The sequence below is a fragment of the Protopterus annectens genome, chromosome 8.part0 (genome assembly GCF_019279795.1).
Source record: "Protopterus annectens isolate FY-2018-M chromosome 8.part0, PAN1.0, whole genome shotgun sequence".
NCBI lineage: Eukaryota > Metazoa > Chordata > Ceratodontiformes > Protopteridae > Protopterus > Protopterus annectens.
In genome coordinates, this window is record NC_056741.1 from 1,533,975,938 (window position 1) to 1,534,001,031 (window position 25,094).

A 25,094-nucleotide genomic window follows, 5' to 3' on the forward strand; every position below is an offset into this window, starting at 1 on the left:
TCCAGAGACTTTTTTGCTCATAGCATATTTGGGCATATGCACATTTCTGCAGTTAGCAGAGGAATGAGAGTTTTTGTCCTTCTGCTGAATCAAAGCAGCAACAGCTCACCACCTTGGTGAGGTATCAAGCAGTACTTTGGTTACCCAATCTGCTTTCAAAGCAAGAACTCTCCTTTTGATACTAAGTTCTGCATCTTGGTAGACTGAGGTCCTAAGCTTACAATTAAATTCAACTCACCAGCAGTATTTCTGCACTTCTGTTTATCATCATTTCAGTCACTCATGGGTACTGCATGTATTCCTTAGGTCACCAGTCCCTATAGAGAAATATCTGACATGTAGCTCCACTCTCTGCATCAAAGTTCCTTACCTTTCACCAGAAATGAATTCATAAATATATAAAGAAGCCAGTCATGCTGACAATACTGTGGAGAAACCAACAACTTATGTCTTTATTCTGTCAGTCTGTTGTTATTCTCTAACACTTGGACATTTCTGTCTCAAACCTATAAAATGCATATTTCATTGTAGCTTGCTCTTTTACGTAGTACTGACCCATCTGTGTAATTCTAGGCATTAAATATTATTTTATAATCTGTTACATGCAGAAAGGGAGTGCTATTCTAACACACTGACATGCTTTTGTTTTCCAGTCTTGCTTTCTTTTCCCAACCCTCATTGCACTTAGTGTCCTCATATTATTACACAGCTCACACACCATCATTTCCCATGCTTTGTCTCTGTGCTTATTTACAAGGGCAGGGCAGTGCAGTGAAATCCTGACTACTTAGAATGCTTCTGCATGTGGGCCAGTATTTCATCATCACAACTTTCATGAGATACTGGACCCTTCTTTGAGACAAATTATTTATAGCTATTTAGTTATATTTACAGCTACATTCATTAGTACCACCCTTCATTGTCATCTCTAGTACCACCCTTCATCGTAATCCATGGTACCACCCTTCATCGCAATCCATGCTACCACCCTTCACCATCCCACACACACTATTACTAAAGTATGAAGCTTAGTCATATTTCTGATGAGTTATGTGTGACTGACAGTAACCTGGCTTTATAAGTTTGCATCAGTTTTCAAGTATCCAGCCTGGAGTAGGGACCTGCATATAGTATGCATTCTGAAACACATTTCTATACAAAAAAACTGCAAGATATCAGATGTTAAAAAGCTGGTGTGATATCTGCAGTCTGACGTTGCTTATCATGAAACTGAGGTGAATTAAAAGATAATTAGTGCTTTCTTAATGTCATTATTATTAGTGAAGTAAACTCTCAGATGACTTAAGTAGAATGAAAAGGTAGAGCTGTACTTTAATGCATCTGTACTGTGATATCTTCAGTCTACCTGCAGACACTGGCAGCTGTGGTCATTCAACTCAACTTCTGGATTCATTTATAACCAGACACTGGCCTACTGTATTTTTCAGTAGTGCAGGCCTTCTACCATACATTTCAAGTGTCCCCGATTTTCAGGGATGATTCTTACTTTGGCTAAAAATTGTGTTATTGTCCTAAAGCTGGTGACTCTTTTGAGAAAAGGTAAAGAAATATTCAATCCATAATAATAATCACTATAATTTCAGACTTCTTTTACTTCTGAAAAAATTCATATTAATTTATAAACATTTATTCTGTCAACTTTCCACGTTAAAACTGCCAACATTTAAAATGTGTCCCTGATTTGGGGCTTTTATAACAGACTTTTTTGACTATGCATCCTACCTTCTGTCCCAATGTGGATTTGCAGGCTTTCCTCACCGCATTGTTGATTGCTGTCTACCTTTTCATTCAGAGTTTCAATATCAGTTTCAGGCTCAAAGACAGGATTACAGTACTCTGTCTAAAAACAATAAATAATGATTGCTTAGTGCTGTTAAGACTGGAATCTGCCTGAAGACTTGCCTACTTATTGTGAGCTGCCTTACTAGTTCATAGAAGTTTAAAAAGCATATAAAAGTGTTCACATTATTACACAAACAACTTGTACCAATAACCAGAGTTCACTGTTCTTGAGTAAGTAAAATGCTTTTCACTATTTATTACATTTTGTTAACTGGGTAAGTAGACTGGTTAACTGATCGTTTTAAGCCACAGCCTGGGCCCATTCAGTAGAAATTACATTGTTGTGGAAAGAATACAGTCTAAGTATCATATTAAATATTTGCATAGAAGGGTGTATACTTACTACAGTGATTATCACAGCAAAGCTTGAACAATGAAAAAGACATGTTTGCATAATATTTTGAAACAAAATTTACAACGAATAACTTGAACAGCGACCTTTACACTTAGTATTGGTTGTGCAAGCAACGATTATGATACAAGTATACATTTAACAAATGCATAATCAGACAACGCAGTTATCAGTGTAGAGAAAGAGAGTATTGGCTGTGTGTGCCTTATACATTACGCACATTATGGATACAACAAGCATTTTTGTCTTTAGATAATTACTGATATTACAGAGTGACTCATTCCAGTGTGTTACCTAATGTTGCTGAATAAACTGAATGTCTATATAAACAAAACAAAAATGTAATGTTTAATCCTTCAACAGTCGCCATCCCGTTGTTCTTCGGGCCTGCTTTACAATAAGTGGATTTATTCCTTGGCACTATTTAAGGTCTCTACCACTGCTTGTAAGTCTTTCTTTCATTTTCTCTTTCCTTCACTCCGCGGTCAGGTTTTATCTTGGTAACACTGCAGAATTTTACAGCATTGAAAATATTCAGGAGACCTCATTATAACCATTTGGGTGCTCAGTCTTTGACAGCCATTCCCAAAGAAAATGAGTCTTGATTTTTTTAGATAAACTCAGCATGTATCCAAATGGTGTGCTTTTATGTAATGAGAATATAAAATACACTTTTATAAGAAAAGTGATATTTTCTATCAGTTTCTGGTTATAAGCATATTTAACGTGTTCTAACACTCATACAGGTTTTTGATTCTGATTTGTTTCACAAAGACGATGCATATTTTGAAAATTTTCAGAATGGTATTCAATAAATATACTTAGGTATCTGAATCGCTTCATTAGTGTGTCTAACGAAATGAAAAAAAAATAATACTGCTTTCTAGGGAAATATATTTTCTAAGATTTGCAATTAAGTAAACATACTGTTTGGCATCTTAATATACAGATTTATAAATGTCTAGGTTATGATCATTTTATGAAGTGCATTTATTACATTTTTCATTGCTAATGCTGCCTTGGTTCTTAATGGTCTGTAAGAACTGAACCACATCCTCAGTGTGGTTCTGGCTTCAGCTTTTCTTCAAAAATCCCAAGCTTGTTATTTACAGGAAAGAAAATGCTTTCTATTAACAGAATGCATATTTTCACTTTTGTGAAGTTAGCAGACACGGTGTCCAGTGCTACTGCAACCCCTGGCTAACCATAATGGGAGTTTGCCAGGATAATAATATAATGAATTGGGTTATTTGCTTTAGTATTGTTATAGTTGCTTAATCCTCATACAGTCTGTGTGCTTTAACTTTTGTGTTCCTTGCTGCTGCCCCCTTTTTTTATACAGAGTGGAGAGTGCTACCTTTTCTCAAGGGGACAGAATACCAAACAATGGATATGTTGGATGCTGGTTTTAGCATGAGTTATATTGCATATCCTCCCAAGTAATACACTTGAGTAATTCTGCACTAATAAAAGCTGTTAACTATGTATAAAACAAAGAATTTCATGCTCACTGATTACACTTGAATTTTTTTAATGCCTATTACATTTCTCAGAGGATATGTGGCTATTGTTTCACTGCACCTACCCCTCCAAATAGCACAACTTAAGATGCTCTCCCTTTTTTAATATTAAAAGTAATAAGACACACCCACAAGTACATCCTATGAAAACTGAACCACTCATGCCCTTGAAGACAAGTCCCACAATCCAAGCAACATATGTCTGACCATGCATTCTCAATTCTCAGGCCCAGACTGCTTTCTTAAAGGCTATCATTGGTGATGAAAGATGTAGAGGCCTATTGTGATACAGTCTTGAAACAACACAAATGTTAGGAAGAATGGAGGCATGAATTTTAACACTAATGGAAATCATACATACTCTAGAAGCTAATTGAGAAGAAGATAAGAAACTAATAGGAAGAAATCATAAGAGCTACTTCGTACAATTCAAAAAGTTCACTGATGTGGAAAATAAAACATGTCAAGTCAATACTGACCCATGCCAACAATTCCTGCTCTTGTTTTTGAAACACTTATTAGCAAAGTCAGTCATGCTCAAATCAAGTAATAAAAAGAGTTCAGAGGCTTAAATGTAATGACAAACACAAGCACCAAACCATATGCTATTGTCTGTAACCTCTGTCTACAAGATAGAATGTCTTCTAAGAAACTTTTTGCACCATAACCAACCGAGTACCAGAGGGACAGCTGCCAACAAACCTTTGCATATAGCTACTGTAGGGAATTACATGTACTATGCAACTCAACGGGACAGCATCAATCACAGTTATTTCAAATGGACTCTAACGCCCATTTGGGGTATCCAGTAATATTAATGGTACAGGTAGAGAAGCAAAACTCCTGCTGTCTACCCAGGCTAAAGCAGAAAAAAATGGGTCTGAAGTGAAAAAACAGCAGCAGCGGCACAGAGTGGTGGGGGACTTGTAGTACAAACTATGGGGGCATTAAATGGAATGGGAAGCGTTATGTATAGCATGAAAGGCACTGCTCTCAATTCCTGCAAAGTTATATCAGTGCTAGATCTACAGAAGCTTCCTTCTACATGAGGCCATCTAATAATGACAAAACAAGATTGTCAAGACCAGGGAAAGACATGAACAAATCAGAGTTTGCAGGAGCAAAATACACAAGGAATTGGATGGGGGCACTGGTAGGCATTGCATCAAGATTTTACCAGGTCTTCCGCAGAGAAATAAAGTCAGCTTAGCCAGATATGGTCAGAGATTTTGGACAATCCATCTTGTCTGATAGATACTGTTGGACCACTGAGTGGATTAAACATTTAAATAATCCTCCAATGAAACTGAATGAAATACTAAAACTGAATGAGTCACTAAAACTAAGCAAACAACAGTGTTCTTATGATTCTCTAATATATTTATTGTTTCCAAACAGTGTTAAAAAGTAGTGATTGAATTCTATTACTGCTTCTAACAGGAAACTTTGCAGCAAAAGTTAATATCTTCACGTGTTAGCCAGCTACCTTTACTTTCAGCATTTGGACACATAAGCTTTGCTTGCTTTCTTCTTCATGATAGGCAAGTGCTACTATGGTAATGGAAGCAGGATCTTAATAAAGGGCTGTCATACTTGTTCTGCAGGTTTGTTAAAGATGTACCTTCAACAATATCAGCAGCATGTTCCAGATTTCTCATTTGTCCTGCATAGTATAAATCTTATCATTTGACAAGTTTTTTCTTTTCTGGAGGTTCATAACATATGTTTTTTGTGTACAGTTGACACACCTGAAGTTAATTGCTATTCTGTGTGTTACTGCACTGAATAAAGGTTTAAAATAATAATAAAAAATCTGTTCAGTTTACGTGAAGCAAAACATCAGTAAGTGAAGAATACAGAAACAGTTACAATATTTACTTGCAGTGTGTTGCATCTCTTAACAGAGCACTGTGATCTACCTGACCAGGAATTCTGCTGTGCAGTTAAATGATTGGGAATGTAACTTAAAGCTCGTAACTGGAGCCTGAACTTTCCAACGTATGTAGGGAGGTGAGCAAGCCTAATGTCACAGTCCGAACTTTGGAAACTTAGAATTGCCTGAATTAATTTGAGAAGGAAAGTTGCTTCCAGTAATACAAACCAGCAAGTAAAGCCATTAATATTAATACCATTTTTTTTTCCCAGGGAAAAAAATCGCTGGGCTGCTTTCAGGACTTTGCCATTTCCTCCACTGTGGTGCGATCTCGGAATTGGTATATTTTAGTAAAGGGATGTGGGGGGCAACCCCCCCCCCCACTTTATTCTATGTTTTGAATTTTTTTTTTTTTTTTTTGCCGAACAGCCATTTTTTTCCCCTGGGAAAAAAATTGCTGTTCCATATCTTCAAGATTGTCAAGTTTCTCTCTTTAAGGTTCGATAAATCAGCGTTCACTATTTTAAATGTTTGTTGATTTAATATAGACCCAGTGAAATGCTGTAACTTGCTATTGAATAAAATTGTGGGGCTGATGCAAGACATTTAGCTCCCTGTGAGATTTTTTAGCATGTTGTGTGCATGTGATATATGCTAATATAGAAAGAACTATCCTGAGCATGTGTAATAGGCAACTTAGAAATTGAACCGTTACTAATCCAGCATAAATGACACTTTAAGTATTGCATCATTCATCTAGCATGTGATTAGGAAGAAAAGATACTATTTATTGAACTGATGATTCTCAATTAAATTACTACAGTCTAAGTATTCATAAAGAAATTAATTTGAACTAAAATCTGGAAATCCATCCCCTCCAATATAATGAGCATCAGCTCCTTTAGAACCTTTTTGAAAAGAGCTTACAGAAGACCTATATGATCAGGCTCAGTGCAAATGTTTCCAGACTGCTGCCATCACGTGACCCACAAAAGGATACAATAAATCTTCTAAAGTTGCATACGTTACACACTGCAGCACACATTAATTTGTACAGTAAAACTAGCATTCTGGGATACCAGACATCCTGTTCTTCAGACTACTACAGTTAACTTCTACCTACTCTGTAAAAAATAAGTAGATTCCAAGCACCATAATCTAAGCAAAGGAAGCAGAAGTAATATAAAACCAAACTGTTTAATATAAAGGCAAGAGCTTTCGCAACCTTTCCTGGTTGCTTCTTCAGACCAAATAACAAACAACAAAACAGGACATCCATATTTAAACAGTTCCCATTTGAAACAGCCTATCAATGATTAGTATTCAAACAAACCTGATTTAAAGACATATAAAAATATTAATTACATATAAAAATGCATTTAAAAATTGGTTTCACAAGCCAAAACATTGAATGGCCATACAAACACATTTAATCATAAATACAATATACCTAATGTAAAATATATATAAAATAATAATTATAATGTTAAGTAAAAAGTAAAAACTAATTACAGTATTAGATAAAAATGCTAAGTGGCAATACCTTCAGGACTGATATTCTGTTTTTTTGATGCTTTGTAGATGACTTGTTTATTTTATGGAGAGGAAATGAATGTAGACTACGTGAGTTTTTAGGATATCTGAAGAGTAGTTCTAGCTTTTTGAGATTTACCATGAACACTTCATGAACTCATATTGACTTTCTGGATATTAGGGTTTTGAAGGCTGATATAACTAATGAGATATATACTAAACTATATAGGAAGGATGCTAAAGAAATAGCTACATACATAGGATGAGTATGCACCCACCCCACATCTTTAAAAGTGTTATAAATAATCAAGCTATATGTACTTCTAGGTTACACGTGAGAGACCAGGACTTCGAATGTAGTCTGAAGTTGTTAGGAAATGACTTCTACAGAAGGGGCTATCGACAGAAAGAGATCACTAAAGCATCTGAATTAGCTGTAAGTAAATGCGATAGTATAGGTAAACCATATTTCTTAAGTCCATCTAGCAAGGAGAAGCTCTACAACAGAAGGGAATATAATAAGTTTAATTTAATTTTTGTATGACACACACAACTGATACTAGATTGATTCAAAATATATTAGACCATAATTGGCACATTTTAGCCTCAGATAACCAAGTAAGAGAGATAAGTAGGAAATAAACTTAGATTTATATATAAAAATAAGAAATCTCTCCAACAAATGCTCTTTTATACAGATAAATATGTGGACAAACCTATGCTTGATTTAGGGACAAGAAGATGTAATACCTGTTCTTTCTGTCAGTTTATTGAGACCAGTAACAACTTCATCCACCCTATAACACATAGAATGTACAAGTTCAAGGTGATAGCAAATTGTGAGAGCAAAAATGTGATTTATTTAGCCTCTTGCATGTGCTGCGATGCATTTTATGTTGGTAAAACCAACAGATGGCTTAGAGAAAGAATTCAGGATCATTACTACTGTTAGAAAAAGACAGGAACATAGTGATATAGCTATGCATATGATGCTTAAGGGTGATAGTCACTATTTTAACTTCTTGGCTATTGATACAATAATGGAGACTCATAGGCTTGGAGATATAACTAATAATACAGTGCAAAGAGAGTTGAGATGGATTATGTCATTAGCAGCACATAAACCACCAGGGCTTAATAACTATATATCCCTGAAACCTGTCCTTAAAGGCAGAAAGCTCAGGAAGAAAATTGCCTGAGTTTTTATCTAATGCTATAATTAGTTTTTACTTTTTACTTAACATTATAATTATTATTTTTATATATATTTTACATTAGGTATATTGTATTTATGACTAAATGTGTTTGTATGGCCATTCAATGTTTTGGCTTGTGAAACCAATTTTTAAATGCATTTTTATATGTAATTCATATTTTTATATGTCTTTAAATCAGGTTTGTTTGAATACAAATCATTGATAGGCTGTTTCAAATGGGAACTGCTTAAATATTGATATCCTGTTTTGTTGTTTGTTAAAAGCTCTTGCCTTTATATTAAACAGTTTGGTTTTATATTACTTCTGCTTCCTTTGCTTTTATTATGTGGTGCTACTTCTACTTTTTTTTTTTGGATTTTTTTTTTGCAATTTTTTTCCTTCTTTTTCAACTAGGCTTCTTTGTTTTTGTTTTTCTTACCTTTTCCATCTTTTTCCTTTTCCATCTCAGTACTCCTTGTTGTCACCCATCTCTCTGTCTCTGCCACCCATCAAACCTCTGTTTTTTTTCTTTCTTAACGTTGTTAACATAGACTCCTGTTTACATCAGAAGAATAACAAATTATTGAAATATTGTAAATAACATAATGAGCATGAAAATATTCCAGTGGGATCAATGCCGTACCCCAGTCAACAAATGTCTGTATTATAAATAAATAGACAGATAAGTTTTATTACTGGGTTCCTATTATTTGAACGAACACTGTTTTCGTCTAATGTGATTACGTGAAATGGCAAAATGCTAAAAGCATGGAACCGTTTATTTTATGGGTTTTTTTTTGTTTTTTTTTTTTTTTTTAATGAATCATTTTTTTTTTTTCCCTGGGAAAATTTGTGTTCTGTGTTTGACATTTTTTTCTTAGTGTTTGGCCAGTCCGCTAATGATTGGCAGCAGAGTTTTTGCTGGCTTGCGGGCCTAATGCACAACCTTCTCAAAGAAGCATCCGTTCAACACACACACACACAGAAGGCGGCTTGACTGAATCGAATGGGGCAACATCTAACAACATCTAACTGAACGCTACTGCAGCACCACCACTGCAGTAGTTTGGGTCGATTACGCAATTTCAAGTGTTCATTAATATAATATAGACCCTTATTATTAATTTCTTTTTTAATGTACCCTAATAGGTATGACAACAGTTAGGGTGTGCAATGAGCACATTTGTCATTTGATCTTCCTTTCTGGGGATTTTCATTTAGGAAAATCTGCACTTTACTCTGTGGCAGGGGATAGGAGAAAAACAGGGGAAGACATAGTTTTTCTATATGTTACGTTAGTGTTAGCACTATAATTTCAACTTTTTTCATAGATATGTTGAGTCTTAACATTTCTATATTCTACACTATTCCACACTGAAAAGGTTTAGCAAACATCCACTGCTAGGAAATTTTTTAGGATCAATGGTAAATATTACTGAATCACAGTGACTCATTAAAATTCATCTTTAAGTATAAAGAAAAAAAAAAACATGGTGTGAGATTCCTGGCTGAAGTCATTATTAAGTGTCCCACATTATACCCATTTGTTCTGCATTGCGAGAGGTAGTGTTTCACATTTTAGAAATGGAAGTCAGAGAGCTATGAATGTATGACACAAATTTATTTTGAGGATCTATAATCAAGATGTCTTCATAATGTTATACTCAGTGCATGTTCTTTACTTAGTAGAAAGCAAGCTGATTTGACTACAATGCAAAGATAATATATGGAAATGGATGGATAACTTTTGCATGCAAAGAGATTGTACTCCAAATGACTTGTATGTTTTTTCTTCCATGTGCAAACATTGCAGGACTGCACTCTTTCTGCATATTCCCGATGTTTGGTTTGGCAGTGATATGTATTAGCATGGACAAGTCAGTTTTTGGGACACAAATGACTGCAAGACCTTAATGAGATAGCGCTGCTAGATGGTGTATGATAAAATGTCAATATTAAACTAAATGTTTTAATGATTGAAAGTCTTTGACTTGATGTATAACATCAATGACTTAACATGGATATAGCCATGAATTTATTATTTCCTTGCAAAATATATGCAGCGTCAACTGTTATCCTGCGGTACAACTTTACAAGTAAATACTGCATTCATGAATATTAATGTTCTAGGGGGTTAGCTGTATTGTGTTGACATTTCATTTGTTTGTTGTTTATGAGAGAAACTGACCAGGGTGGTCCACACACCATTTGTTGATCAGAACCACAAGGAAAAGGTCAAAATAATAAAGACAGAATACAAGTGACAACCAGGTATAGACTGTCAAGGTAAGAAGTCTCTCTGTCTTGTCTAATAAATAGAAATGCAACTGCTGAATGGAGGTCTCTTTCATGAAAAGGTACAGCCAAGTAAGCTTATCTCTGGATGAATGCAGTTTTGAGGCTACTCCTGCAAACAAAAGCACAAGAGACCCCATCTTAGTCAAAGTTCAAACTTACAATACTGACCCTGTAAACCAGACATGGAAATGGGCACAATATAAATCGTGAGACAATAAAGATAAATAGTCATTAAATGAAGAGCTAATCAAGCTATAGATGAAAACCAAAAAGGAAAGGAGAACATATGGTTGGATGGTTGCATAATATGAAGGCGAGCATACAACCAGATTAACGGCAAAGAAAGCTATAAATTGTGAAGCAAAACAGGAAGCTATTTTCCAAAAAGAAATAATGCTATCAATGATTTAGAAAAAACAAAAACAGGACACAGAGAAAAAAAGAATATCTACCATTTTTAGAGGCAGTGGGACAGTTAAAATCTGGTGATACCTGATTTCAGGTGGAAAATAATCCCATATATACAGCATGAAAATTTAAAGAAAGAAAACTTGGGCAAACAATGTCTTTAATCAGAGGATGAGAGTGCATAGTGACAGCAAAGGATTAATTAGTTAGGGAAGATCCTTTGATATATTACTATCATTATAGTACCAGTCCTTAGCTGTGGGCCCATTTAAGGCAAGGCTATACAACTTTGAACTTTAAATAGTTGTACAGTTTGTAAAGAAAATTAGAGCTTTGAGAGCAGGGGTGTTGCAAGCAAATTCCATTTGTGCTCACAAGCCCTTAGAGCTACCCCCCAGACACTTATCCCTTAAAAATGGACATATCTCTCAAAATGCTGCCCCCAAGCACTTAATAAATATTTAACATTTTCAGCTGTTTCCTCCAAAAACTATAAAAATATTGTTTTTAGATTAGCAATAGTGTACCTGTTGTTACATGCATTCATTTAGATGGATGCAGACATAAAATGACCTGAAAAAAGCATGTTGATATGATGCTCAGAAAAAAAAATGTGCTCAGTAGACTGCAAAATTATGCCTGGCTACACCCTTGCTTGGTAAATGAAGGCATCAATTAAATCCTTATAATCTAATTAGGCAGCTGGTTCTAATGGTTTTCCAGCTGAGTTTACAAATGGGTGGAGTGAATCATTAGAGGGGAACTACTTCAGTTATTTACTGTATAAGAGATGAAGGTTATATTCCTTCCTCTATGTCCAAGGCAAAGCTAATTCTTCTTCTTTCGGCTTTTCCCCGGTTAGGGGTCACCACAGCGGATCACCTGTCCGCTCATGATTGGCAGTGGAGTTTTACAGTGTTGAGTTACCAGCCCGGCGCCCAACCTTTCACAGAAGGCACACACACACACACACACACACACACACACACACTCACACGTAGGGCCAATTTAGAGTGTCCAATCCACCTACAGCATGTCTTTGGGATATGGGAGGAAACCGGAGCACCCGGAGGAAACCCACACAACCACAGGGAGGACATGCAGACTCTGCACAGAAGGCACCCCAATCAAGGATCGAACCAGAGAACCTCTTGCTGTGAGGCAGCAATGCTAACCGCTGCACCACCATGGCTGCCCCTCCAAGGCAACGCTAATAGCATTCCCAAAAAGTAGAAGAGCAACCCCCCCAAGAAATATGTAGATATGATCCCATTTCCCTGATTAACCCTGTTGCAGACATGTTGACTAAAATACTAGCAATAAATCTGGATTATGTTCCTCTACACCTCATTCAACCAAGTCAGCATCAGTTGTTCTGTGGGATGGGCAAATATCCAATATTTGGTGGTTGATCAGCGAATTTTCCTAGGGCAAACCAGTGATTGGCCACCATCTGTAATATGCCCTTTTCCCCACTGTAGTGCTATCTTGGAGTTGGTATATTTAGTTAAGGGGGGAGTGGGGGTGCATAGCCCACCACCTTAGTAGGTTTTAAATTGTATGTTTTTTTTTTACAGTCGCTTGGTTGGCCTACTGTTGGTTTGCCCTAATTTATATTTTTCTGAAAAAGCCATTTGATAAATAGAGGCTTCGATAAACAGAGATTTGATGAATTTCTATTAGCTGAATAGCAATTCAATAAAGGGATATAGACCTGGTTTATAACACTGCTTAAATATAAAATGAAGCAAGAAACATAGGATGGGGCAAACTTGTTTGCCATCAAGAAAATTTCAGACACTTTGTAATAGTCTTTTATGTTGTTTGTTCTACAAAAAAAGGATTAATCATAATTTCATATCAAAGGTAGGAGCACTGTAACATAATAGAGTTTTTGAAAATTAAGTTAATTTGAGGAGGGTGTAATTCTAGTGAAGGCAAAATTGAAATATGTACACATCAAGGATGTTCTCTGTCCCCAGGTCTCTCTATTTTGATTATATAGAAAAGCTGGCAGTTGGGGTCCAGCAAGTTCTTGGGATACTAGGAAAGATAGGAATAGGAGTAGAAAGGCTCCATGCTTTTGTGACTATTGCTTTACTACTTGGGTGTTTGTGTGGGTATATATATATATATATATATATATATATATATATATATATATATATATATATATATACACAGATGATTTAGTAAAGCCAATGTTGCACGTATTTAAGGGATTTGGAAAATATTCTCACTTGATTTGTTAAACTGTATTGCTAATGTTTAGAAATGGCAAAGGTAAGGGAGCCAGTGAATTCCCTCAAGAAGCAGATGTCCCTGCTTATTTTGGCATCAGGGTGCATAATACTGTGGAGTCGACTATATGCAAACATTTAGGAAAACTGAAAGAAGTACAATTCTCCTCTGTTATTTAATATGGCTAAGCCTAATATTGTTGTGGGTAATTGTTGGGTTGAGAGGTACAGACAGTAAGATAAATAAGGGTAATGCCTAAATAATAATCCATGCGAAGGGATAGTGTTTGCCTCACTTCCTGTGTTATGCATTAGCCTTCAGCTTAATTATACATATTAGAATATTATGTGAGATAAGAAACACCAGAGAGAGAGATTGAAATTATAGTACGTCAGAAGCTATCCTATATGTCTGCATTAGAAGACGGCAAGTTTGACTTTTAAAGTCAGGTGACATGGAGTGAGGAGTAGACCTCATTCAAACCTTGTTGGGTAACCATATAAGTCCATTGCCAAGAGTGTAAGACAACTTGGGGAACAAAAGGTCATTAGTTGGGAGCAGGTAAACCTCTTACTCAGTTAACAAGGAGCCCTTTATGTTGGAATTAGTTCCTTTTAAAGTCCTATTTCAACAATATAATCTATCCCCAAACATATCATGAGGAAGGGTAGAATGATTCCTTGTCAGAAATGGGTAGGAGTGAAAAACAAACAAGTCCATTTTGTTTACCATGACAAATAGAATAAAAGAGGCCACTCTTGTTAGTAAAGATTAATGGCATAGGTGGTAGAAGGCAAATGGGATATTCCTTACTACTAAACATGGGAAGAAATATGGAGGCAGAAGGTTATCTTAAAAATGAAGTACATTATGGGATCAACACTGGAGGATTTTACATAGGTAGTACTTAACTCCTTGTTAAGTTATTCAGAAATGCCAGGAAGATTTTTCTCCACCTGTTGGAGATGGCAGTGAATTAATGCAGATGTAACACTTACGCTTTAGACTTGCACCTGGGCTAAAATCAGATGAAAGCAAGCAACTTGAGTACAGTGTGATATTTTTGAGGTTCATAGGTGAATACTAGAATAACTGTCCTAAACGGTCATTTTTAGTGTCGCCAATAACTCGAGGCCAGAATCAAATGCTGTAACTTATGTCTTTGAGGTGAATTCCTTAACCTTTAGACTGCCCCATTACTACTTTAGAGCCAATGATCACACTGCCAAGTGCTAGTCCTCCCATGGCTGTTCTTCCATACTACACACACTCTCATGCACGCTCACACCTATGTCCAATTTAGAGTGTCCAGCCCACCTACTGAATTTATTTTCTTTGGAATGTGGAAGGAAACTGCAGCACCCAGAGGAATCAAACGCAAACACAAAGAGGACATGCAGATTCTGCACAGAAGGCACCCCTGATGAGAAGTGAACCAGAGAACCTCTACCTGTGAGGTGACAACTCTACAAGTTTTGTGGATATAAAATGAAGGTTCCCTATTATATGATTGAAGACGCATTCTTTCGAATGCATCTTGATCGAACTTGAAAGCAAGAAATGGCATATAAGCAAATTCTTTCCCTGGGAAAGAAATCGCTTGACCGCCTTGATTATTTTGCCATTTTCATCACTGTAGTGCGATTTCGGAGTTGGTATATTTAAGTGGGGGGGGGGGGGTGTAATGTTTTAAAGTTTTTTTTTTTTTCTTTTTTGGAACAGCAATTTTTTTTCCTTGGGGGAAAAAATCGCTGTTCTAAGTGTTCGGGATTGTAGGCTTTCGCTTACATGGGGTCGATAAATCAGCATTCACTGTATAAATGTATGTAGATATATATAAAGCTCACTATCGTCTCTATGTACCTGTGTATATATTAGTTTAATTTCATGTAAGGTATGCAAACAGACTGATATCATTCCTTAATATGATCTATCAAATTAAGCACTGCACATCAATTGGAAGGGAATACTGTCCTTTAGAACACTGGCCTTACATTACAAGTTGGTGAATTTATGTGATTAATTATGTAAGTTATTGTTTTACTTCTTTTTTATTGTTGTTTTTTTTTTCTTTATGCAGTTTATTTTTCCTTTCTTTATAATGTTCAGTTAAACACATTCAGTAAACAGTTGTGGTTAGAAGGGAAAAAAATAAAACAGAAAATGCTTTAGCAAAACATGTTTCATTAAATGGTGGACATAGTTTCACGTTCCAAGCTATTGACCATGTACTTCCTGACATTAGAGGTGGCCCATATCCAGTACTATTAGAGGTACGAGAACTGGAATGGCAGTTAGCACTTAATGCTTTCTGCTTGCCTGGTTTGAATGAGAATTGTAATATTTCATGTTTGCTTAAATTAAGAAATCTTACATGATAGTGTATTTTTTACTTTTTACTAATGACATTAATATAATCCTTGTATATTGTATACTGATTGCATACACACTTTGTATTTGAGGTTGTATGTAAGTTTTAAGACTTACTTTAATAGTGTTTGAATTATTGTGCTCTGCACCTTTAATTCATTGCTGCTATTAGTCACATGACTTCATGCTACATGGTTTAAATGCTGTAGAAACTGTGTAACTGCTGTTTGTCTGTGTGTCTGAAGAAGTTACTTTACTCAAAGTGATGAAAATGTGAGAAAAAGTTTTATTAAATTGACTTTACGTTAAAAGAAAGTGTTTTTAGGGATTAACATATTTTTCTGCTGGCTACTGTTGGACTCCTGTTCTGTTTTGGATTGTTTGTTTCTTCCGCCCAGTTTATTTGTTTGTTCGAGAAAGTAAATGTAACATTTTGTCTGCTTCTACTGTTAAGTTCTTCACAGTGACATGCAGATACACTGAAGCAAAACACATTTTTTTTAAAACATTTATCATCTTTTTCCCCACATGGAAGAAAATTAATACTTCTCTATCCCTGAGGCTTTGACTTAACATGTGAATCCTCACTGCCGAGGGCACAGATTTACATATCATGAGCTCCCCCACCCAAAGCCATTAATTTGCACATAGGCAAACTTTTTAAGTTCTATGATTTTTGAACCCTTCCTTTGCTTTTGGATAGTCCCAGATAGGCTGAGAAGTATGCTCCACCCCTGTATATCTAGAATTTGAGAAAGATGAAGTTAAAAAGCTGCAAGCTAATATGGTTTGAGGGTGAGGAACTCAATTTTCAAAACCATAGACATCAGCTGGCTATTAATTAATTTATTTGTTCACCAGTGGGTGGGTTGGTCCTTTGACATTTTTCAGCCATGACTCAAGCCCAGTGAAAAGCAGTACACACATAATATAAAATTCAGAACAAGCATAGAAAGAAATGCATACTTAGGAAAAAAATTCATAACACACAAACTCTAAGTACTAACACACTGACAATAAACAAAAGTTGTCAAAGTACAAATACATTGTCAAAAAGGATAGAAGAGACACCGATACATAGACTGTCATTTTGGGAGCTTCTCAGGATGGAATTTTGGTGCCTAAGTATGAGTACTTCTTTTGGGGTTGGGGGGAGTAGTTCAAATAGAATGCAGGAGAGCATACCTAGTTCATACATATCCACTATGTGTCATTAAACAGGATGCAATGGTGTACAAGATTTGCTAGAAGAAAGAATCTTAACATTTTATTTTATGCTATTTGTAACCTCTGAGTTTTAAGAGGAATGCAGAGCCAGCAAAGGCAGACCATATTTCAATTTTGAAAACAGAACAGTTTTGGCAATGGCGATTTAGGCATTCAGTGACAGATAGTATGTGATTCTGCAGCCAACTTTAGATGCACCAAAACGTTATTGGTGATTTTAATTGTGTGAGTAGCAAAGAAGAGAGATAATTAAGTGACAATTTGAAGTATTGCTGCTCTGAAACAATGGAAATAATGTAGCTTTGATTGTCCTTCAAAACAAGTGCTGAAGCTGCTTTCTGAGTACACAAATCTAAACAAGTTTTAATAGCATAGGGAGCTGTTCATTGATGGCCTTACTGCTGAGAGGGGAGGGCTGGGTTTCAGAGGCCAAGGAAAGGTCTAGGGCACAAAGCTATACCTTTGTTTAAAAGTGTGTGAAAGATGAGGAATTTTGAACCTTCAGAGCATATATTGATGCTAACTGATGCCTTTCAAATAAATGGGCATCTCTTCCTATTTGTTCTGGACAAAGAAGGACAGGTGCCACACACCCTTACGAGTGTGGAACTACCTGTATGTAATGAAGCCAAGAGTCCATATCCCATAGCCTGCATCACCAGACTTTATCCATGTTTTAATGATGGCAACTTAATCTGGTTGGTGTAGTTATTATTTTTTTTTTTATTATTTGTTAAATATTCAATTGAACTAGTACAAAGACCCTTTTCAGCCACAACCCAAATCCAAAGAAGAACGTAACAGTTGCAGAAAACTATAGCATAAGCTAGAATAATAATAATTCAAAAATAAATCTAAATAAATCTTATGTACATTTCTTGAGATAGAGAGGACTGTCAGTAGGATAATATTCTTCAGCATTTGTAAGTATTGTTGCCTCTCAGTAAGATGTTATCCTGTTCGATTCTCAACTAGAGCATCTTCTGTGTGGAGACATGCGTGAATGGGCGTACCTTTGTTAAAGGTTGTGCATCAGGGCCGGCAACTCGGCACATAAAAATCTACTGCCAATCATTAGCGGACTGGAGTTCTGCTGTGGCAACCCCTAACCAGGAAAAGCCGAAAGACACAACAACAACATAGTGTTTTAGGGCTTCAAGTTTTATTAAATCAGCTATTACCTTTATAACACTAATATTTATAAATACAGTCTGTTTAGTGATCCTTGAACTTTTTCTTGAAGGTAAGCAAATTTTGTTCATTCCTGATATTGACAGACAGGCTGTTCCAATTATCTGATCAAACCTTAATAAATGCACTTTCATTCAGTGCCTCAGGTGAGTCACGCTAGTTAAGGGTTCTAAGACAGTACAGTTGTGTAAAATCTTACCATAACAGTAGATGTCCTTTCTTCACTGTTGCAGTATTCACAACCTATGGGATCTCCTGCTAAGGATAGTCCTACATCCAGCCAGTATACCAAAGCTTTTTATTCTTCACAGCATTGTACAGCAGGCTTATGTTCCCCACATCAGCAGTAGGGCATAAAGTTGATGTATGGATGCTCCAAACTCAGAACTGAAGTGTTGGCAGAGATCTAGAACTACCCAAGGAGAAAGAAGAACATGTGCATCTAGGGAAAGAGGAGATGCCTAAGGAGAAGGGAAAAAAACCCTCAGCCAGTCAGATGTTTCCAACAGAAAAAAGGAAGAAAAGATGGCAGGAGGGAGGGTCTATACTGTAACAATGAAGAGAAGGACATCTACTGTTATGGTAAGATTTTACACAACTGCACTATGTCCTTCCATATCAGTGCTGCAATATTTATAACCTGTGGAAGAGTACGAAAGCTACTCTAAGGAAGGGAAGGAGGAAACTGAGCAGAAACGGCACACAAAGCCATGAAGGACAGCATTGGTGAATCCTGTCCTGGCTCTGACATGACATCCAACTTGTAATGTTTAATGAAGGTGTGCACAGAAGACCAAGTAGCAGCTTCAAGGATGGGGATGGTATCCAAACCCTAGAAGAAAACCCCAGAGAATGGGCCCAGACAGAGGCAAAATGCTATTTACCATGAAAGTAATCAAAATCCGGGAGATGGTTGGCTTAGCAACTACCAAATGCAATATCCTGGTGTGAAAACAAACAAAACACAGCTCAGAATTGAGTATGGCCTTTGTGTTGTATAAATAATACTTCAGCTGTTTATGAAGATCCAAGGTGTATAGAACCTTTTCACTAGCAGATTGAGGAGAAGGAAAAAAGGAAGAAAGCTGGATAGACTAATTAAGGGACAACTCACTGGCCACCTTGGCCATAAAATTAGGATTAATACTCAGAGGCACATTGTCCCTGTGGAAAAAAAAAAAAAAAAAAAAAGGTTACCTCCATCAAGACTTGGCATTCAGAAACTCTCTTGGCGGAGGTGATGACAACCAGTAAAACAGTCTTCCAGGTGCAGTGTTGAAAGGAAGAAGCAGCAGCTGCAGCAGTAGTCTCAAAAGGGGGTCCCAATTATTTTAGCAAATGCAATAAATTGCGAACGTCGTTTAGTCGAACATCATTATGTGAAATGGCAAAATACCGAAAGCACGGAACAGCAATTTTTTTCCCTAGGGAAAAATAATCACTGGGCAGTTTTTGGGACTTCACCATTTCCTCCACTGTGGTGTGATCTCAAACTTGTTATATTTAAGTGTGTGTGTGTGTGTGTGTGTGTGTGTGTGTGTGTGTGTGTGTGTGTGTGTGTGTGTGTGTGTGTGTGTGTGGAGGGGTAAAGGTCCCCAAATTTATTTTGTGTTTTGATTTTTTTTCCTCTGGGAAAAAATCGCTGAGCCGTGTGTTCGACATTTTGGGTTTTCAGGTACTGTTGGTTGATTATATAGCATTTTCAATTCAGTGCATTCGCTTATATAATATAGACCCTCAAAGGCACCTCAGTCAATTTCTTAAGGACAAAATTAAGTTCCCAAGATGGAGGGATAGGCTTTCTTGAGGGCCTTATGTGGAGGACACCTTTGAGGAATTGTTTATCCTCAAAATACAAGGCCAATGCTGGATATATATGTAGAGGGGCAGAAATTGCTGACAAGTGAGCTTTGACAGAAGAATATGCTAAGCCAGCATGGAACAATTCACACAAGTAAGAGAAAAAAACAGACAGACACCCATTGAAAAGGGATCTTGGTGAAGCTTAAGACATCAAATAGAAAATTTCTTCCATTTGGACATATATGATTTTCTGGTATTTGGTCTCCTGGCCTCCTGCAGAACCTTAAGCACATCCTCAGAAAACTGGTTTTAAAAGGGGATGAAAACTCTATCTCTCAAAGTGCCAACTGAAGTGTGGACAGACGAGGGTGAAGGAGAGACACCTTGTCTTGTGTGAGAAGACCGACTTGTTGAGATCATTTGTGATGATTTCCCATGACCAGATGAAAGAGGAGGGGGTCCAGTACTGTCTGGGCCAAAAGGAAGTTACTAACAATATTCTTGGAGAGTCCTGTTTGATCTTCTGGAGGACCCTAGGAAGAAAAGGAAGAAGAAATATATAAAGGAAAATCCCCTTCTAGGAAAAAGACATGATTTCCACCTTCCAAGCCAGAGAACTTGGGGCTCTTTAACAGAAGCGAGGAAACTGTCTGTTCAGAGGGGAGGCAATAATATCCATTTGAGGAATGCCCCATTGATGCATTATGTCCAGAAAGACTTCTTTGTGAAGTGTCCATTTGTGAGGTTGTGCCCTGGACCTTCTCAGAGAGTCTGCCACCAGGGTTTTTTCCAAAGGAATGTAAACTACCTGAAGAGAAACCTGCAATTGGATAGCTAGAGCTCAGCCCTGAAGGGCTAGTCTGTAAAGGAGATAAGACTTTTCCCCCCTGCTCATTGATGTACCACATGATTGCGGTACTGTTTGTATAGAGCTTTAAAGGACCTGCGGATTGAAAATATTGGAAGGCAAAGATAAGTACCCTAATCTCTTTTCTGTTAATGTGATCCAGCACCTGATGAGGGGGCCAAAGACCATGAAACAACAGACCTCTAAAAGCAGCCCCCACCCCTGATGTAAAGTGTCTAAAAACTGCTCCTGAGATGGAGCAGGAGGCTGGAAAGGGATGACTAGGTTGAGGGAAATGTGTTTAATCCAACAATGAAGTTTGAGTCCGAGACAAGGGAGTAAAGGAACTGGAAACTCCAGAGAGTGGCAATAATAAAGCCACACCAACTGTAGGTACCACTGAAACTTCCTCATATGAATCTTGGCAAAAGGGATCATGGGAATGGTCAAAGCCATGAACCAACCCCATAGCTCTAGGAAATTCCCTGGTAGACATGAAAGACAAAGTAAAGACTGGAAGTAGGTTGTTAGAGACAGACCCTTGGAAGAAAGCAAAGAAGCCAGTACTGCAACAGTTTGAATTTTGCTACCCAGAAAAATGTGATCTTGGGTGGAGGGGCAGGACAAACTTCTAGAGACGGATGATGAAACTTGGGTTGTGCAAAAGAAGTCTGGTAAAGTGCAGGTCCTGCAGGAGCCTGGAAGGAAAGTGAGCCTGAATGAGTAGATCATCCAGATAAAAATAAAGATAAAGAAAGATTTTTACTTCTTAAAGCCTGCAGAAAGCTATGATTAGAGCGAGGCATATGGTGAATACCTCTGGGGATGTGGAAAGACTGAAGGGCAAAACAGAGAACTAAAAATGAGAAGAAGAAATTGAGAAATGTAAATACCTCCTGAACAGAAGGTGAATGTGAATATGAAGACAGGTATCCTTCAGACCAGAGAAACCAAAAATTCCTGAGGAAGCAAGAAGGGAAGCTGTCTGAAGGAAACAAATCCTGAAGGTGGGTTCCCTGAGAAACCAAAAATTCCTGAGGAAGCAAGAAGGGAAGCTGTCTGAAGGAAACAAATCCTGAAGGTGGGTTCCCTGAGAAAAGTATTTAGAAAGGAAAGATCTAGAACAGGTCTCCCAGGCCTCCTACTTCTTGTGGAACTGAAACATTCTGGAATAAAACCTTGTACCCCTTATGACCTCTGGATTGGGTTGAAAGGCATCTTGATCTAGTAAACTGTACAGCACCCCTGAAAAATGGGAAATTTGGTCTGAAGGTGGTTAGGAATGTCAGAAAGGGGGTAGAGATTTCCAGACCATAAAGTAGCCTTGACAGATGATTGACAGAACATGGGAGTCTGAAGAAAGTCAGAGATAAGGGAACCTGGCCAAGGGGAAAAAGGGCATAATGTCAGATGGAGGCAGACTTGCCCAGAAAAGACGGCTTTTGAGGACTATGTGCCTGATGGGTTTGTCATAAAAAACTTGCCTAGGAACTTTCTTATCTTTGGAAATAGACAAGGCTGTATACAAGGAAAAGCAGTTTGAGCAGAATAAGTCCTCTGAAACTTAGGAATGGGAGAGACAAAAATCTGTTTAAAATCCTTCAATGAGCTTGCCTTGGACCTGTGAGGTCTTAAATAAATCAGCCACTGCAGTACCAAAAAGATTTTGATTATCCAAAGGAGCATCAAGAGCTTAACCATAGTATCATCAGGTAAAGCGAGAAGACAAAGCCAGGAATAGCGTCTCATGACAGAGCCCAATTCAGCAGCTCTAGAGGATGCATCAGCAGCATCGCAGCTACACGTAATGGAGTGACAAGCTTACTGAGAAGTGGATCCCATCAAAGAGCAGTGGCCATAGCCTCAGAATCAGGCATGTTAGACAGAATACCCCCCTCCCAATTTGAGACAAAAGGGATTAAATATATCTGAACACGAGTCTGATAATTTGTGGCATGAAATGCTAGACTTTCTTCCCCAGCCTCTCCATATCTGACCTGTCCTTGTCTGAGGGAAGAAGATTGGAAGAAGGCAAATTTGGGAAAGCATATCAGTAGAGGGAGAGACCACAGCTGGATCAGGAGCAGGACACTTAAAAAGAAACTCGAAAGTTTCAGGAACTTCATAAAAATGGTCAGGCTTCTTAGGGGCAGGAGGCTGGGAATCAGAAGCCAAGGAAGCAGCCAAAAAGTATCCAGCAGTGCAGCAAAGAGAGGGGGAACAGCAGAAGACTTAGGGCAGTCCATCTTCAACAACTCATAATACCTTTTCTGGACATCAGAAACCTGGGAGCAGTCCCACTTAAAATGCTCCATCATGCAAACCACTGTATTCCCAAAGGGCAGTTCTTCTAAAGGAGAGTCAGGACTTAAGGACTCTTCATCTTCAGAGCCATAATCCAAAGGTGATGGCATTTCGGAGGAGTAGGCCACAGAATACTCGTCTAAGTCCGATTCCTCATCAGAAAAATCAAGCTCTCTAGATCTTTCAGGGGTATAAGACCAAGGAGAAGCAAGAACAGAAACCTCCTGCAGTGGTTCCCCCTCCACATCCACTGCAGATGTTTGCAAAGCCTCTGAGGATGTGCGACAAGCCATTTCTATGTCAGCGTCTAAAAGGGCCTTGGCAGAGGGAACAGACATCAGTATAAGGTGGTCGTCAGGGTTGTCATCCACCTCAAGAGAGACATCTAGCAGAAGCTAAACAGCAGCAGTATCAAACCTTGACTCTTTGGCCTTTTTCTTAAGTTGTGGCTGTACCTGGAGCTGGGTGGATTTGGTCATGGTACTCTGATTCTAAAGATAAATGGAAAGTAAAGACAGAAAACAGTAAAATGTAGAGTACTGAGTGTGGTTGTGAGAAGCGTCTAGACAGAACAAACATTTGTTGTGATGAACCTCACAGAAAATCTGCCTCCCACACTGACATTTCCCTTTTTTGGATGACATGAACCCACAAAATACAATGTAAAAGAAGAGAAAAGGTACCCCAATTTGGTATTTATCTGAGAGAGGCTCGGTATAAACATCACAGCTAAGATCATTCAGGGAGATGGTCAACTATGGCATTCAGACTGACGACAAAGTAGTTCTGAGTTTGGAGCGCCTATATGTCACCTTTATACTGTACACTGACATGGGGAGCATATGTCTGATGTATGACACTGTTAAGAGTTAAAGGCTTTGGTGCATTGGCTAGATGTATGGCTATCCTTGGTAAGAGATCCCATATCGGTTGTTAATACTTCAACTGGGATATGGAAGGACATCTACAAATCTCAGAGGATAGTGATGGGTTATTATTGTAAACTGTTGAGCAAGAACAGGGCAGTATTTCAGATGTAGTGAACAAAGTGTGAGAATATTAAGCAGAATCATGGCTCCTACTGTTGAAGTTACCATTTCATTCTGTGCAAGGATATCTAATAATATTCTCTGGAGTTTGATAAGGAAATAAACTTATATATCTTATTAATTGTTCTCTACAATAGGTGAACATTGCCTGCAGAAGTAAAAACTAGCAGTGGTAACACTTAGTACATTTGAGAATGTTATACATTGACTTATTTCATGTACCTTTCTTACATCTGTTATGAGACGACAGACCAGCTGATAGCACACCATAAATTGTTTTAAATCTTTGTCTAACATTGTGTCTGTGTGAATATACAAGGCTGGGTTCAACCAAATCCCTAAATATTTAAAACTAGATGCATAGCTAATGGGTTTGTTAGCAGGATCCTTAACTGGTAATGCAAGTTAATTTTTGGGAGGTGCCAGACAGCACTAAGACAAGTACAAGTAGTCCATGAGTAAAGTTGTTAGTCATCTTGCAGGCTTTTCAGACCTAGTTCAACAGATCATTATCCTTAGGACAATAATGTCATCAGTACATAGAGTGATTTAATGCCTAGTTCAGTCTAGCAGAAGTTAATTAATAACTATAAAAAGATGATGGGGCTGAATTCTATACCTTGAAGGGCCCAGCATACAGTTGCCCATGTTCAATCCTTAAGGTAACTGCAGAAACAGTCTTTTGATTGATTGGCAAAACTGTGCCTCATTAGTGTCAACAGCACCAAAGTATGGTCTGCTGACTCAAAATCTGGAGATAAACCCATAAGGCCTGTAGTGGTCAGTAGTTTGTCTTCCATATTAGTATAAATATTGCTTCCTGTGCAGTTTATTATTGCTTGTATGCTGCATACCCAGGAAGGCAACAGTTTAGTTTTATTGCAAACATTTCTGTTGTTTATCAGCTTGTTTGTTCTTCCCTCTTAGGAAAGCCTGGCATTCTGCAGTCTTGGTGAGAGCCCTTAGACACATTTGTTCCGTAGTTGTAGAATCTAATCAGTCCATCCATTCTCCTGGGC

At 37.6% G+C, this 25,094-nt stretch overlaps 1 protein-coding gene across 6 annotated transcripts in view; it reads right to left on the minus strand.

Moving 5' to 3' along the window:
* The window catches only part of LOC122809540 (membrane frizzled-related protein), a 438,477-nt gene that overhangs the window by 379,136 nt on the left and 34,247 nt on the right, over positions 1-25,094 (minus strand). For all 6 annotated transcript variants that reach the window (XM_044081119.1, XM_044081117.1, XM_044081118.1 and 3 more), the window contains one exon: positions 1,744-1,861. In XM_044081119.1, the coding sequence (XP_043937054.1) occupies positions 1,744-1,861 (118 nt within the window). The remainder of the gene's footprint in view (positions 1-1,743; positions 1,862-25,094) is intronic.